The sequence below is a fragment of the Balaenoptera acutorostrata genome, chromosome 9, assembly GCF_949987535.1.
Source record: "Balaenoptera acutorostrata chromosome 9, mBalAcu1.1, whole genome shotgun sequence".
In the NCBI taxonomy this organism is placed as follows: domain Eukaryota; kingdom Metazoa; phylum Chordata; class Mammalia; order Artiodactyla; family Balaenopteridae; genus Balaenoptera; species Balaenoptera acutorostrata.
The window spans coordinates 52,194,876-52,210,500 of NC_080072.1; the positions used below are offsets into that span (position 1 = coordinate 52,194,876).

Consider the following 15,625-nt stretch of genomic DNA (forward strand, 5'->3'; position numbering starts at 1 on the left):
TTAGCTCTTACATTTAGGTCTATGATTCATTTTGAGTTAATTTTTGTGTATAGGTGAGGTAGGGCTCCAACTGCATTTTTTTGTATGTGGATATCCAGTTGTCCCAGCACCATTTGTTGAAGAGACAAACTGTTCATCACTTTGAAGTACATAATTATACTTGCATAATTCGTCACCTGGCTCCCAGTTAGACTGTAAGTACCAAGAGGGCGGGAACTGTGCCAATCTTGTTCACCACTGTACCTCCAGCACTCAGTCCAATGCCTAGCTCCTAATAAGCACTCATATATATTGGTTGAACTAAGTAATAATTCTATTATTATTAATGAACACTGAACAACTCTGTAAGTTATAGGTATTATATTTCCATGTTACTTAGTCTTATAGAAGTTAGGCAACTTGTGCCTTGTTTTGCTGGTTCTCGATTTTTGACTTATGTGCTCCCTCTTCACCTGAGAAGAGGGTCAATGAGCTCCTCCAGAGCAAGTACTGTTTCCCCTTCCTCATTTTGTTGCCACCAACACAAATTTAGCTCAGGGCTAGGCACAACAGACAGGCCGGACAGGTGAGTGACTGAGGGACAAATGGACAATGCCCTCCATGACCAGGTCCCTTCCTATCTCCAGTCTCTCCTGGCCTCAGGCTGTGATCCAGCAACACCAAACAGTATATAATTTCCCCTCCTCCCACACACTCTAGGCTGTTTCTTGCCTCAGTGCTATCACTTACACTGTTCCCTTTACCTGGAATGCCTTCTCCTTCTATTTGTTAAGCCCTCCTTATATTTTAAGACTCTAATCTTTTTCACTAGGAAATGTCCGAGAGGTGTCATTTCCTCTAGGACATTTTCTCTGGTCCCCCAGGTTGATTAGTGGCATATGCTGGCCTCCTGTCTCAGCAGTGATCACACTGTGTTACCACAGTCTTCCCCAGACTCCTTCACTGAGGGGAGGAATCATGAGTGGTCAGATGTCCCCTGTGCCAAGTATACAACCCAGCATATGACAGGTGCGCAGTAAAATTTTGTCAAATGAACAAATGAATCCTGGAGAGAAAGGGCAGGCAGTCTGCAGTCCAAGAATGACACCATCAGACATCCTTCTTTTAAAAAGCACTTGGGCGGATGGAAACAACTGAGTTAAGCACTCAGCAGAGGGCTTCCCTGGTGGCACAGTGGTTAAGAATCTGCCTGCCAATGCAGGGGACACGGGTTCGAGCCCTGGGCCGGGAAGATCCCACATGCCGCAGAGCAACTAAGCCCGTGCTCCACAACTACTGAGCCTGCGTTCTAGAGCCCGCGAGCCACAACTACTGAAGCCCGTGCGCCTAGAGCCCATGCTCCGCGACAAGAGAAGCCACTGCAATGAGAAGCGCACCGCAACGAAGAGTAGCCCCCGTTCGCGGCAACCAGAGAAAAGCCTGCGCGCAGCAACAAAGACCCAACGCAGCCAAAAATAAAATAAATAAATTTTTAAAAAACCAAAAAAACAACAAAAAAAGCACTCAGCAAAGGTCCAGCTCCCTGCCGGGAGAAGGGAAGTGGGTAGGGGTATAGTCTTTCGCCCAAGTTTGTTCGAAAGGAAATGTGATCTCCACTGGGAGAACAGGAGGCCTCACTTCTGCCAGCCCCGACAGCTCCTCACATGGCTCAGCCCGAGGGTGGACAGATGTGCCTTCACACTGCCCTGTGCCCTAGGTTTCGGGTGAGTGGTTCCTGAGTCCAGAAGCCAGGCTTGGGTTTGGGCTGAGCCCAGGAGCAGGGCTACCTGCTCATGTTGCTGACAGGTGGGACAGGGGCCTCAGGCCTGGGCTTCCACTCCTGAAGAGCCAGACCTGAACTTGCTAACAAGGTGTAAGTGCCTTGGGGGAGGAAGGAAACAGCTGCCACACAGGGAGAAAGGAGGCGAGGACAATGGGAAGAAAAAGGGACCCAGCCTTCCTCTGATATAGCCAATGGGAGTATGGAAATAAGACTCTGGATTGCCTGTTTCAGGTTTGCTGAAAAGTCAGTAAAAAGCAGCTTTCCCGGGGCTTCCCTGGTGGCGCAGTGGTTGAGAATCTGCCTGCTAATGCAGGGGACACGGGTTCGAGCCCTGGTCTGGGAAGATCCCACATGCCGCGGAGCAACTAGGCCCGTGAGCCACAATTGCTGAGCCTGCGCATCTGGAGTCTGTGCTCCGCAACAAGAGAGGCCGCGATAGTGAGAGGCCCACGCACCGCAATGAAGAGTGGCCCCCACTTGCCACAACTAGAGAAAGCCCTAGCACAGAAACGAAGACCCAACACAACCAAAAATAAAATTAATTAATTAATTAAAAACAAAAACAAAAAACCTAAGCCTTTAAGCGCCTCAAGGTTAAGAAATCAAAAAAAAAGAAAAAGCAACTTTCCCCAACTTTCACTGTGCTGGAGAAGAGGATAAGACATGTGGGAAACCAGACCTTGTCCCTGCCCTGGGGAGGCACACAATCCAGTGGTTTAAGGTGAAGTCTAGCCCAAACCTTCTTAATATAAAAGAGTGTGGCGAGTGGCAGAACCTTCCCTGCCCCTTTAGCCAGGCAGGCCTATACCACAAACGGTTAGCCAGCTCTACATAAAACAGGTCAACAGTGCCCACACTTCAGGTGGCTGTCCAGAGCTGTTGGCTTGCTGCATGAGGATTCCTCATCTGTTCCTGATTTGGGCAGCATGGGAACCGCACTGGTTTTCCTGTTCATGGGCTGAGTTCCTCCTCAGTCCTGATGTTCAGCCCTGCTTCTCCCACCTGACCTCCAACCTCTCTTCTAGCAAAGGATTCCTCTCCTGCCATGGCTAACACGGCTCTTCCTAGATGACCCACGTACCTTCCCAGACCAGCAGGCAGGTGTGGGGCAATGGGAAGATCACACTCAGCTGGGAGGAGTCAAGGAAGTCTTCACAAGGGCTGTAGGACTTGAGCTGACGCTGGGAGGCTTTAAGCAGAGGGTAATGAGCACCGTGTACAGAGAGCCATCTGTGTGGAGGGCCCACACCTAGAACCTAGGAACTGCAGATTCCAGAGTATCCTTAAAGAGGATGATGAAATTTCCTGCCTCTGAGCAGGAGAGCTTCAGATTGCTGCCCTTCACTATCCAGAGCTCTCCCAAGGCTCTGGGGCCAGCGGAAGGTAGGGGGCCATCAAGGCAGAGACACACACAGCATAGAATCCAGAGAGGGCAAGGAGGAAAGGAGGGTAGAGGACAATATTATTACCAGGTCTGAGTTTTATTCCAAATACTGATTTAACCACACATCACACACATGGTGACCCAACCACGTATAAACTATAGTAAATATTTTTTTAAAATTGAGAATGGAATTCTATCCTGGTATCAGCAGGTCTGTTGGGCAGAACTAAAGGCCAGGACACACAGAGGAAGAAATTAGGGGTAGCGTTAAGCACCTGTGCAGAGTCTAGGGCGTAAAAAGGCTAAACAAGGACCTGCGGTAGGAATTCAAGAAAGCTTCCTTCTAGCAAGGGTGGTCGGGCTCTCCCCACCCCTACCTGTAGGTCTAGCTCTCTGAGTGGGAAGAACTGTGATTGGTAGGTTACATGTTTGTTTCCTTGAGACCAGGTGGTGGTGGAGGGGGGAGATTGTCAGTTCTGAGGGGCAGGGTCTGTGCCTTGCTCATCTCTGACCCCCTCACGAGGGGTGAAGGGAGATTCTGATTGAGTCATCATGACCAAGAGAGATAGGACAAGAGGAGGCAGGAGAAAGGCAGGTTAGAGACTGGTGACACACAGGAAAGTCCCTACAGACCCTATCCACACAGGCAAGGATGAATGTTCTGAATCACACACACAACATAAATTCAATCACTTCCTGTAATTTTGGGGCAGCGGTTTACCTGCTAATGAGAAAAATGTGTATTTGAAAGAGCTAAATCAATCAACCCTTGGGGGCTCAATGGAACAGGGTAAACTCAGCCTCCCCTAGATAACGGAAAGGTGGATTCACAGCACTGCTGCTCTGTAAATGCACTGCCTATACTGGCTCGCCAGAGGAAAGCAGCAGCCTGGCAGCAGTTACCTCAGCAGTCATCAGGAGGTGATTAAGGGGTCAGCAAAGGCCTTAAAGGACGGGGCACAGCCACTTTCCGCCCCCTCATGCCATCGTACTGCAGCAGAAGGAAACGAGGCTCATCTGTTTCTGGCCACGCACTGCCTGCAGTTATGAATGGCTCTTGTAACAACAAGCTGACATCTGTGCTTGGTTTTAAAGATGCATCATCGCATGTTTATTAAACTATTGCTCCATCATATTTATTTGGCTACGAAACAACTCCCAGCCCATACTTCCAAAAGTGGTTTATTAAAAACTAAGCCTTGAACATTAATACTCAAAAGCACCCTTGAGAATCAATAATAATGCTGCAGATAAAATGAAAGGGAATCAAAGCAGTAAGTCTTGATGGGGGCTGTGACTGCCTTTCAACACTTTCTTGTATGTTCAGGCACCTGGAGTGAGGAAGAGCCCCAACAGGTGTGCAGCGCTGGGTGCAGTGACAGCCTCTCCTAACACCTGACTTCCTGTTTAAAATGTGGACATGGTGGCAGGGAAGGGAGGGTGTCCTATGGCCACCTAGCTCTATACAAAAGGCAAAAAAATGGCCAAAGTTAGGCCTAATGCGGGCCACTAGTTTCACCAAGAATGAAGCCTCTGCCCCTAAACAACAGCCCCATACTGATGCCCTACGTCTGACCATCCGTCCAGAACACAGACTCTGCCCTGCCCTGGGCACCAGGCTGAGGCCCAAGTCAAGTCCTGTCCCTGAGCAAGAACAAGTCTCAGATCTAACTGACCAGTGGTCACTAGGGGAACAGCTGAGCCAGGGAGGCTAGAAATGCAGTCAGCCCCTGGGCAGGGGCCCAGCATGTGCACCCAGCCCTGCAGGCAGGCTGCTCTGGCAGAAAGGTCTCTTCCAGCTCCCTCTCAAATCTCCAAGCCTCTCCACTGGTGCCCACCTGCACCCCATCCAGGCAACAAGCAATTACAAGTGACCAATCCCACAGAGAAACAAGAGCAAACTGGAAGATTCATTGAAGAACCTACAGGATGTACAGGAACTCCAAACCACACCCTTCAAAGAACAAAACAGCCAAAGGATCCGGGGATGTTTGGGGCCAGAAAAAAGACACAGGGACTGATTCTCTACCTTAAAATATCTAAGGGTTGACCTGGGCCAAAGGAGCCCAAGTGACTCGGTGACTACAAGGAAGCCACAGGGTTCAGTTCCCAGCTCACTGTGAGGATTTCCTCCAAGGCAGAGCCACCACCAGAGCAAGGGGCCCATCCCGCTCAGCCCTCCTGCGCGGGAGAGCAAGGCCTGGGATATGACACTCACCTGCTGACTTCTTGGACATTGTTGGCTCGAACAGCTTCCATCAGGGCTGCATCTGAAGAGAGAGGGGGCACTGGTCAAATCCCTGGCCAGGACCTACCCCTCAGGGCTGCTTGGAGGGCCCAGTAAGACAGTGGAAGTGGAGGCACTTCAGAAACATGGGCTTTAGCAAGTGAAAGGATGCCAAGATATACAAAGAGAAAGCTAGTCATCCCCTGCCTACGTGGTAGCCTCTGTTAACAACCTGCCTTCCACATCTTTCTATTAGAGCCCAAACGCTTAACTCTCATCACAAAGGTGATCCAAATAACGTGTTAGTACCACGTGTGGCCTACAGTAATCAGTGTGTGAACTCCTTCACTCTTCATAAGCTATAAAGCTCTGCAGGTTTATGTGATTATCACTGTTGTTATTAATCATCCCCCTACCTTGCCCCACTTTCTCCCCCAACTTCAGTTTCTCAGCCTAGTTTTGAATCTTGATGTCACAGGTCACAAGCCCAGCAAGAGGGACAGGATAGGGAGGAGCAGGCAGGGATGTGGGCCCCTCTGAGAGTGGAGACAGCCTCGACCAGGAGGCCAGGCTCCAATACACTCTGCCCGCTTTTCACCATGTGCTATGGCAGCCCCTCTCCCTCTCAACCCCAGCTTCCCTGACTACAAAGCAGAGACAGTAATCCCTGCCCTGACGGCCTCACAAGGATGCTAAAGAAATACTAAAGAAATGAAATAATGGCTGAAAAATCTGCAAACACCCAAGTGCCAAGCCCAACAAAGGGAGATCCAAAGCAGAGGGTTCCAATCAATCCTTTAGTAATCACCAGGCCTAGCAGAAAGGCAATGTTAAGTCTGGCCTGGCCTGGACAGCCTGTAGGCTGTTGGCACCACCTTGTGGCCAAAAGGAAAAGCTGCCTGGCTCGAAAAAACTCAAAAGTCAGCAGAGGCACAATTCTTTCCTGGGCCGGTGGAACACTGAGCCCAGCTGGTCCTGAGCTCCACTGATGGGCACTGGACAGACTCGTACCCATCCCTGCCTCAAGGAGCTCTCAGTCCAGCCAAGAGAGTCACCCAGTAAAACATGAGAGGAAGCACTGGAGCAGGGTGGAAGGAGCAGACTCAGGCTCCAGTCCTAACTCTGCCACTTACTTTCTGTATGACCTGGCTAACTTACCTAACCTCCTGAGCCTCAGTTTCCTCACGTGTACAATATCCACCTTATCATGCATATACAAATCAGTTCTGTGGTTCAGACCTATGCATATGCCTCCACCTCACCTCCTGGCCTAGACTGCAGGGCCAGGTCTTCCTTGGTTACCTTCCCCAGTTGTTCTCCCAACGCACACCCAGGCATGCTTGGGCAGCCCCTAGCTAGAAGGGAAACAAGCCTTCCTCAGATATTGCTGTATCCACTCTCCCCCTCAGTCTTCAAAAAGAAGTGGCCTCTGCAAGGTCACAGAGGGAGTGAGGAATGAGCTGAGATCAGAACCAGGGCCTCCTGGCTCCTAAAGGGCAGTAATGACTGTGCTGCGCTGAGGGTCTCAGCTTACAACTCAAAGTAAGGAGACAGGGTAACTGGCAGGTCAGAAGGATTGAACTGGTCATGGTTTTGGTCATTATCTATTTTGGTGAACAGACCCTAGTCTCTTTGCTGGGGTTCACACGCCACAAAGTCCAATCTGGAGCCTCCCAAAAGCTCTAAGGCAAGACATTGGACACCTTCCCCCCATCCTTCTAAACATACTGGCCTCGGAACATTCCCTGCTCATCAACTTTCCATTGCCTACAGGAGAATTCCAACCTTTCCAAACCCTTGTGCCTGATATCCAGACCCCACTCCATCTGCTCTCACCTCATTCCAAAGACCCCCTGTCCTCCAACCAGGCTGGACACTCTGCTAGCCTCTATACATGCCAAGCTGACCTGCGACTACTTTATCTTTGTTCCTGGAAACCTCTGCGTAGAATACAAACCATCTCAAGGTACATTTACTAAGTACCTACACTAAATACCAGAGACTATGGTAGACAAACGACGTGAAAGTATTAAGGAAGGGAGCTGGCATCAACCTGAAAATATCAAGATGCACTCGCTGCTCTCATGGAGCTCACAATATTCACTCTCCTTTTCATCTTTGCCTTATCCTTCGGAACTCAAGTTCAAATTCCCCATCCTCCAGGAAGGTCTCCAATCATTCAGGAAGGCTTTCCTGACCCTGTTGGCCTTCTGATCCCCCAACAACACACTGCCAGACCACTCACCAGACCCACAGGTCTAACTGCCTGCACTGTCCCCTTAACTGGCATTGTGTTAGGAGTTCTACATCAAGCTCCAAAGTAGGCACACACAGAGTATTCAGAAAAATATTGGAAGTAATAGAATCATAGCATGCCCAAGCTAGACGAGCCCTTAGGGGTTCTATTTCAACACCCTCATTTTGTAGATGAGAAAACAGAGGACCAGTGAGGAGGAGCAAAACTCCAAAGTCACAATGGGAGTTAGAGGTAGAACCAAAACAAGATCCCAGGTGTCCTTACTCCCCATCCAAGGCCCTTCCTTTATAGCTGGTCACATCTGCTGAATAAACAAATGAATGTCAAGGGAGTCCCTCCACTTGGTCCAAAATCTCAGAGCTTGGGATGCATGGAATCTAGGAACACCATGCCTTAGTCTTCTCCCTTGAGGAAAAGCTGAGAACCTGAGTAGTTGGACCCACGTAGGCCAGAAGTCTAGCTCTCTGCCTGCTCTCCCAGTCCCTGCTCGGCTCCATGCACCCAGGGGGGATGCCAACCTGGGTCAGCCAGCCCCCATGATTGCTCTGGGGCTCTACAGAGCCACTTCCTTGTCTTCCTTCTCCTGCCAACTGCCCCACATAGCAAGATCACCTCATGCCTGAGACCAGGCACAGCAAAACCTTAGGAGTCTCCCTGATGGATACACCCACGCTGCTGAACTCCAAGAAGAGTCAAAATAACAGCACTGTAAGAGTACTGAGAAATCATCCTTCACTGTATAAGTGGGTAAACTGAAGCTAGAGAGGAGCAAGGGGCGAGCAGGGCCAAAGCTGGCGTTGAAACCAAGTCTCCTCTTCCTTTCTTAGGCCACCTTAGGGAGGGCAACTTCTCTAAACCACCTAATGGTTGCCCTTAAAACATGCGCGGTTCCTTGGAGACCTCTTAAAAGAGGAACTGAACCAGGCGATACGGTAGAGAAAATGCTCTCATTGTACAGATGGACAAAGTGATGCTCAAAAAAGGGAGGCTGACCTGTAATAACTGTATTATTATACAATAATAGTTGTACAATTTGGGAAATTATACAACTCTGAGACACTGAACTCTTCGGCCTGCTCTATGACCTGATGATGTCTAGGTCCTACCAGGACTGAGGCTCCGGTGGTCTAAATCTATATGCAACTCCCAACCTCCAAAGATAAGGAGTCAGGACACTCCTCCCGCCTCTCACTTCCACAACCCATACTGTCCCGATAATCACCCTTGTTGGACGGGCTCTTGCTGTAACAGTGTACCACCAGCACCGTCGCCAGCGCCCACACGCCCATTCCGGTCCTGATGAGGACCCCGTTCCAGCTGTCCTGTCCAGGCAGAGTGTCTTCGGGGCCAGGAAGGCGTCCCCACGTGGCGGCTGCGAGGCAGGGGGTCTCGGTACCTCCTCTCTGGCTCCCCCCAGTGGCTGTCCCTCCTCTGGTGAGTAAGGCCGGCGATGTTCCAGGGCGCCCCCCGATGGCTGCCCTCAGCCACTGAGGCTCCCCGCGTCCCCCGGTGGTCACACTCCGGTCGGTGGCACTCCCACGGCTCCGGAGCGATGGGGACCTAAGCAGCTGGAGGAGCAGCCGCGGCGCCGGCGCTGTTCTCCTCAACACCAGGGACCCCAGCATCATGACAGCTGCTCCGGTAACCCCCTGGTGCCGGCCCCTGTGCTGGCCACGTCCAACATGGCTGCCGCGGCGCGTTCGAAGACGCCGCGTAGTGGAATTACGCACTACTTCACGGGAGTGGTAGTCCACAGCCCTAGATCTTGACGCAGAGGAGGAAAAAAGAAACTACACTTCCCAGAAGGCTCTGGAACTTGCGCCGGAATAACTGCCGACTTACGGGAGCCCGAGGCATGTTGGGAAATGGAGATCGGGGGGGGGGGGGGGCGTGGCAAGAAGGGAAACAACCAAGTAGGGGCGCGGCGATCAAGAGTTAAGGTTGGAATTCCAGAGCCGCTTTCCAAGTTTAGTAAAAACGTGCGACGCAATTTCTAACTGTTGTAAAGTAAACAGGAATCTTCAGCGAAGGCCAATTATTAAACTTATGTTTATTTCTTTTAGCCTATATCTCTTTTCAGCCTGGGACTGCTTTTCAAAAAGATATCTAGGTAACAGGTGCACCTGAAATAGGAATTCCTTTTCTTTTACACAGACTTCCTTTCGGTTGAAAAGCTGACGCCTAATCTTGCTTGTCTTATTTTCAAAGGGCTTTCACATGGTCTATCTCATCTCATCCTCATGGTAGCTGCATATGGGAACCTGGGCAAGGACTATAATTCCCGTATACAGGGAAGGAAATTTAGGCTCAAAAGTGAAAGGATTTGTCAGTAAATCAATAAATAAAGCTCAAGTCTTCTGACTCCCTGCACCCCCAACCTGCCCTCTCTTCTCCAGAGTGAACCCACTGGTAGGCAAAGGAGGAAGCTCTTCTTTATGCCAGTTCCAGCTCCTGCACTTACTTCACAGTATCAGAGCCTTCCCAGATGACTCTATTTAAATTAGCAATCTTCCTTCCCCTTTCTTATCCTGCCTACTTTTTCTTCATAGCACTTAACCACCTGACATACTAAATACTTATTTGTTTTGTTTATTGTCTTTCTCCAGTAAATGTGAGACCCACGACACAGGGACTTTATTTTTTCACTTTAACACATCACTAGCACCCAGAACAATGTCTGGAACAAAAAGAGGTACTCAATAAATATTTGTTCAGTGAATGGCTTACTCTCACTTTATTAGTGTGGGGGAATGACTATGAACTTTAGAGTCCAGGCAGACCTGGATTTCAATTATGACTCTTGTATTTACTACATGTGTGACTTTGGACAAATTTCTTTGCCTGATATTTAATTTCCTCATTTTTATCAAAGATAATAATACCTACCTTCAAGACAATCGGTTGTATTAAATGCAATAATATGTAGACCACCACCATCCCTGGCTCACAGTAGGTCTTCAAGAAATGGCAGCTCTTGTATTCCCTGCACTAGGGGTTTATTGGATTCCCTACTCTAAACTTCTTGTGGGCAGAGATGGGGTTTCTCATCTCCCCATCCCTTAGTAAAGGCACTCAGCAAATAGCTGTTTAATGAATGAATGAATGTTTTAAAAGTACAATAGTCAAAGCATTTTGACCTCCCTATTTTAAGAGATTCCCAGGATATCCTGTCTTTTTAGCCACTCTATTCACTGTAGCAGCTTCACCCTCCCTGTTTTCTTAGAGGACTTCTGCCTCCCAAATAGGGTTGGTCACAGCAGGAAGAGCGGTCTCTGAGCTCCCATTACCAGGTGGGTCACAAGATGGAGAGCATCTGAGTGTGCAGAATTCAAACCCCCTGCTGCAGACACTTTCCAGGGCCCTTCAGTATACTTAGAACTGCATAACTTTCCAAGCACATATCCATTGATTCTCTCATTTGATTTTCACAAATAACATCTATGAAGGGAAAAAGAGTGTTGAATAACTATCAGCATTTGGTAGGGAGTACTGAGAGTGTTAAATGATCAATGTTTGGCTGAGTGAGTAGTGAGGGAGCATGGGGGAATCACCCATTAGAATCAGCCAGGACTCAGTGAATTCTAGATCTTCAATAACCAATTCAAACCCCCCTAGGTCTCATTGATAACATTTTAAAAGATCTTCAATTCAGGAAGACTTCCTTTCGGTCTGCTCAGAAAGCAAGGATTTATATCAGGTTCTAGTTACCCTACCTGGGCCCTGAGCTTCTAGCTCTTGGGTTGGGGCACAGAGGACTCCAGTTTCATTTAATCTGTAATGAGGTTAGTAGAGATATTGGAGTGGGGTTTAGGAGGAGGCGGAAAGTGAAGGATCAATGCAGTTGCTGTGGTCACCTACCAATGGAGTAGAGTTGGAGACCATTCTATAGGCTTCTAAAGAAAACACTTTTCCTGAAAAACAACAACACACACACCCATTTTTAAATATATGGTTGATAATGAAAGCTGGATTTTTCACTGTTAGAGAAAGAAGTTATAAGTAAGGAAAGAGAGAAAGCTAAAATGAACCTTGTGGCATTGGATTGGAATTAGGGGTATCAGTATAAACTCATGGTTTTAAAATATATACAAAATAAAATAAAATAACACAAAATATATACAGATAGGGAATTCCCTGACAGTCCAGTGGTTAGGACTCCGCGCTTTTACTGCCGAGAGTGCAGGTTCGATCCTTGGTCAGGGAACTAAGATCCTGCTAGCTGCACGGCTCAGCCAAAAATAAAAAAAAAATAAATAAAATATATACATGACACATCAATACAGAAATATAGATATGTAAGTATGTATGGGTTAGTATAGCCCATATATTCCCTCTCTGTGTCTCCTGAGAAGGTCTAGAAGCAATGACACCTTAAACACTGAATACACCATACCACCCAGATCTAAACACTATCCTCCAATAAAAGGAACCAGTTCTCTTTGGAGAAATAGTTATTTTCATAATTGAGGCAGGGAAAATACAAGATGACCCAGGACTATCTTGTGTGCCAGAAAGTAAGGAAAGAAAAACCAGATACAGGCTTGGCAAAAGAACACAGGAGCCAATGTGAAGGTCCACCCAGGTAGTATCTCTTTTGATAAATCAATGTCAAATGATAAGTAATAGAATCACAGGAGTGATAGTTCATCATATTCATAGGTTCTTCTTTCTCTCAATGTGTGCACAAGGCATGTACACCCAGAGGTGGGAATCTTAGAGGTCACCTTAGAATTCTGACTACTGTGGTACTCTTCAAAAGTGTCAAGGTCATGGGACTTCCCTGGCGATCTAGTGGTTAAGACTCTGTGCTTCCACTGCAGGGGGTACGGGTTAGATCCCTGGTCGGGGAACTAAGATCCCACATGCCACATGGCACAGCCAAAAAAAAAAAAGTCAAGGTCATGAAAGATAAGGAAAGACTGAGGAGCTGCTACAGACTGGAAGAGATGAAAGGAAATGAAAACTAAATACCTTGTGTGATCATGGATAGGATCTGGGGACAAAAAAAGGACATTAGTGGGAATACTGGTGAATTTCAAGTAAATTCTATAGTTAGTAATATTGTACAAATGTTGATTTCCTGTTCTTGATCACTATACTGTGGTTATTTAAGATGTTAACATTGAGAAAGTGGGGTGGGGGATATAAAGACACTCTTTGTACTATTTTTGCAACCTTTCTGTAAGTCTAAAATTAACTCAAAATAAAATGTTTTTAAGGGAAATGTACTTTAGTCTATTTTCTCCCTCAAATCAGTTGGTAGTTGGGATAGGCAGGGGAAATAAGAAACTGACATGTATTAAGGGTCTGCTATTCATTTATTAGTCCTTTCAACAAAATATTTGTTGAGCACCTACTATATGCTGGATACCATGTTAAGTGATTTACTAGAGTCAACTCCTTGAGGATAGGGTCCATGTCTTATTTATGTATCCCAAGCACTTTGCACAGTGGCTGGCACAGAGAAGGCATGTATGTTCTTATTTAATTCTGACAATAACTATGAGGTAGGATTTTGCCCCCATTCTTCAGATGGAGAAACAGGTTCAGTGACTTGTCCATGTCATAAACTAGTGAGTAATGGCTCTAGGATGCCAGTCCAGGCCTGTGTGATTCCAAAGCCTCCTTCCGCCACATCATGCTGCTCTCCATCTTGGATAGGCATCATTCAGTTCAAAGAGCATTCAATGGTATGAATTCAAATACAAAAGTTACATGATTTTTTTGAAGGTAAAATATGTGAGTTCTCAAAGAATCTTCATGCTTGCATGGAAGATGATGGCTAGAGCCCCAGATCCTCTCATGGCATTCCAGTGGAAACCTTTGAAAACAATTTTTTTCTACAAGTTATATGGTCAGTTAACAGAAGCAAAAGATATAATTTTAAAATAAGATATTCTTCCAAATATCAAGAGTGGCTGATAAGTAGTTCATTCTGGTTAGCCTTCATTAGTCAAAGATCTTTTAAAGTATATTTAGTACCATACCTAGAGGTTAATGAATAGGGTCTGGAAACAGAATTCACTTCCTGCGGATCCTGCTGGATACTGTCATACCCCTACCTCGGTGCCTACTCTCCCACAGATCTTTGGAATAAGTGACATGAATGGATTTTTTTAGTAATAATAGAAGCTAAATTTTATTAACTATTTACTATGTTCCAGCCACTGTGCTAAATAACCTACCTGCGTCTATTATTTATATAAATACTCAGATAAGTTTCTCCCAGGTTTTGCTGAATATGTTTTTTTCATGTGATCTCTCTAGTCAATGAAGGTACAATACCCCAACGATAACATGTAAACTACATCTGAGAAATCTTGGAGAAACTTACCTAAGCATCTTACAAAAACAGAAGAAGTTAATAGGTACTGAATGCTGAGATTTATTCTGAGTCAGGCAGTGCTAATAAACACTTTATATGAGCAAACTCTCTTAATTGCCTGCATTAACCCTATGAGTCAGATACTGTTAATATTCCCAGATTTGCCTGACTCAGAGCCCAAACTCTTAGCCATTATACCGTTCAGAGGAAGGAAATGCGGGAGCGTGTTTTTGTGTGTGTTTTCTATCTATGTTTGTAGGGGTGTGTGTGAAAAATATTCTGCATTATGTTTTTCTCAAATACAATACATTGCCCACTTTCCTGTATTAACAAATAGCAGATAGTGAATATAATTCAACCTTTTCCTGATCAAGGTTATTGCTATAACAACAGATTTTTTTTGTACCATGTTGTAAATGTAGAAATCTTGAGCATTAACCCAAACCATGCATGGAAAATATTTTGTAGAATAAATCTCTTATATCACCTCCTTTTCTTCTCATCTGCCTCTTTTCCACAGAATCAAAGTGTAGCATGCGGCCTCTGGGCAGAGTAACATGGCTGCTTTTTACACTAAAGATGAGAATTTTGTTTATGAAAACCTGCAGATGAATTATTTAGTAAATGGTGTTGGGACAACTGGGGAGCCAATTGGAAAAAAATTGGATTTCTATCTTACCTCTTCCACCAAAATAAATGCCTACTGAATCAAAATGTTGAAATGTGAAAAAAGAAACCATAAAAATGCTAGAAAAAGCATAAAGTATTTTTTTTAATGAATTTGAAGTAGAGAAGCTTTCTAAGCATGACACAAAACTCAGAACCCACAAAAGAAAAGACTGATACATTTGACTCTGTAAAATGCAATCCTGATGGAAAAATACCATAAACAGTGAAAAATATAAATGACAGCCTGGGAAAAATATATTTGCACCACAGTGATGAAGGGCTAAGTAATACAAAGAACGCCTACAAGAGATAAATAAATGGACAGGGTCAATGCTTGTGCTAGCTTATACCACACCTTGTGCAAAGTAAAGGCGGGGTCTTCCTGAGGGTGAATTAAGGAAAGGGGTTCAGTGAGCAGTGTGCTGCCAGGTTTCTGCTTCCATTAGTCCTGTTGGCTTAGGCTTTTGAGCAGCACATGAACTGCACATCCAATCATAGCAGCCTGGAACAAAGGACTTGACTGAAGAGTTCACAAGAAAAAAAAATTATATTTAAACATATGAAAATATGCTCAATACCTGTGATAAGAAACATACAAATCAAAACTATAATGATCCACATCCTGTCCCATATACAAAAATGATCTCAAAATGGGTTATAGACCCAAAGGTAAAACCTAAACTCTAAAACCTCTAGAAGAAAACAGAGAGAAAATCTTTGTGATTTTGAGTAAGGCAAAGATTTCTTAGATAAAACACAAAAAACATTCATTTGAAAAAAAGAGATAAATTAGACTTCGTCAAAATTGAGAAATTTTGCTCCTCAAAAGCCACTGTTGAGAGAATGAATAGACAAGTCACAAAAGGAGAGAAAATATTTGAAAATCATATATCAAAGACTGGTACCAGAATATAAAAAGAACTCTCAAGACTCCATAATAAGAAAACAACCCGATTTTAAAATGGTAAAAATATTTGAACAGACACTTCATCAGAGTGAAA

At 45.8% G+C, this 15,625-nt stretch overlaps 1 protein-coding gene across 2 annotated transcripts in view; it reads right to left on the reverse strand.

Annotated features, from left to right (window-relative positions):
• CLPB (ClpB family mitochondrial disaggregase) overlaps positions 1 to 9,323 on the reverse strand; it is a 147,157-nt gene extending 137,834 nt beyond the window's left edge. For both annotated transcript variants that reach the window (XM_007173674.2, XM_057553322.1), the window contains exons 1-2: positions 8,853 to 9,323; positions 5,365 to 5,416 (exon numbers count right to left, since the gene is read on the reverse strand). In XM_007173674.2, the coding sequence (XP_007173736.1) occupies positions 5,365 to 5,416; positions 8,853 to 9,258 (458 nt within the window). In that variant the 5' untranslated portion in view covers positions 9,259 to 9,323. The remainder of the gene's footprint in view (positions 1 to 5,364; positions 5,417 to 8,852) is intronic.
• Positions 9,324 to 15,625: the final 6,302 nt, after the last annotated feature.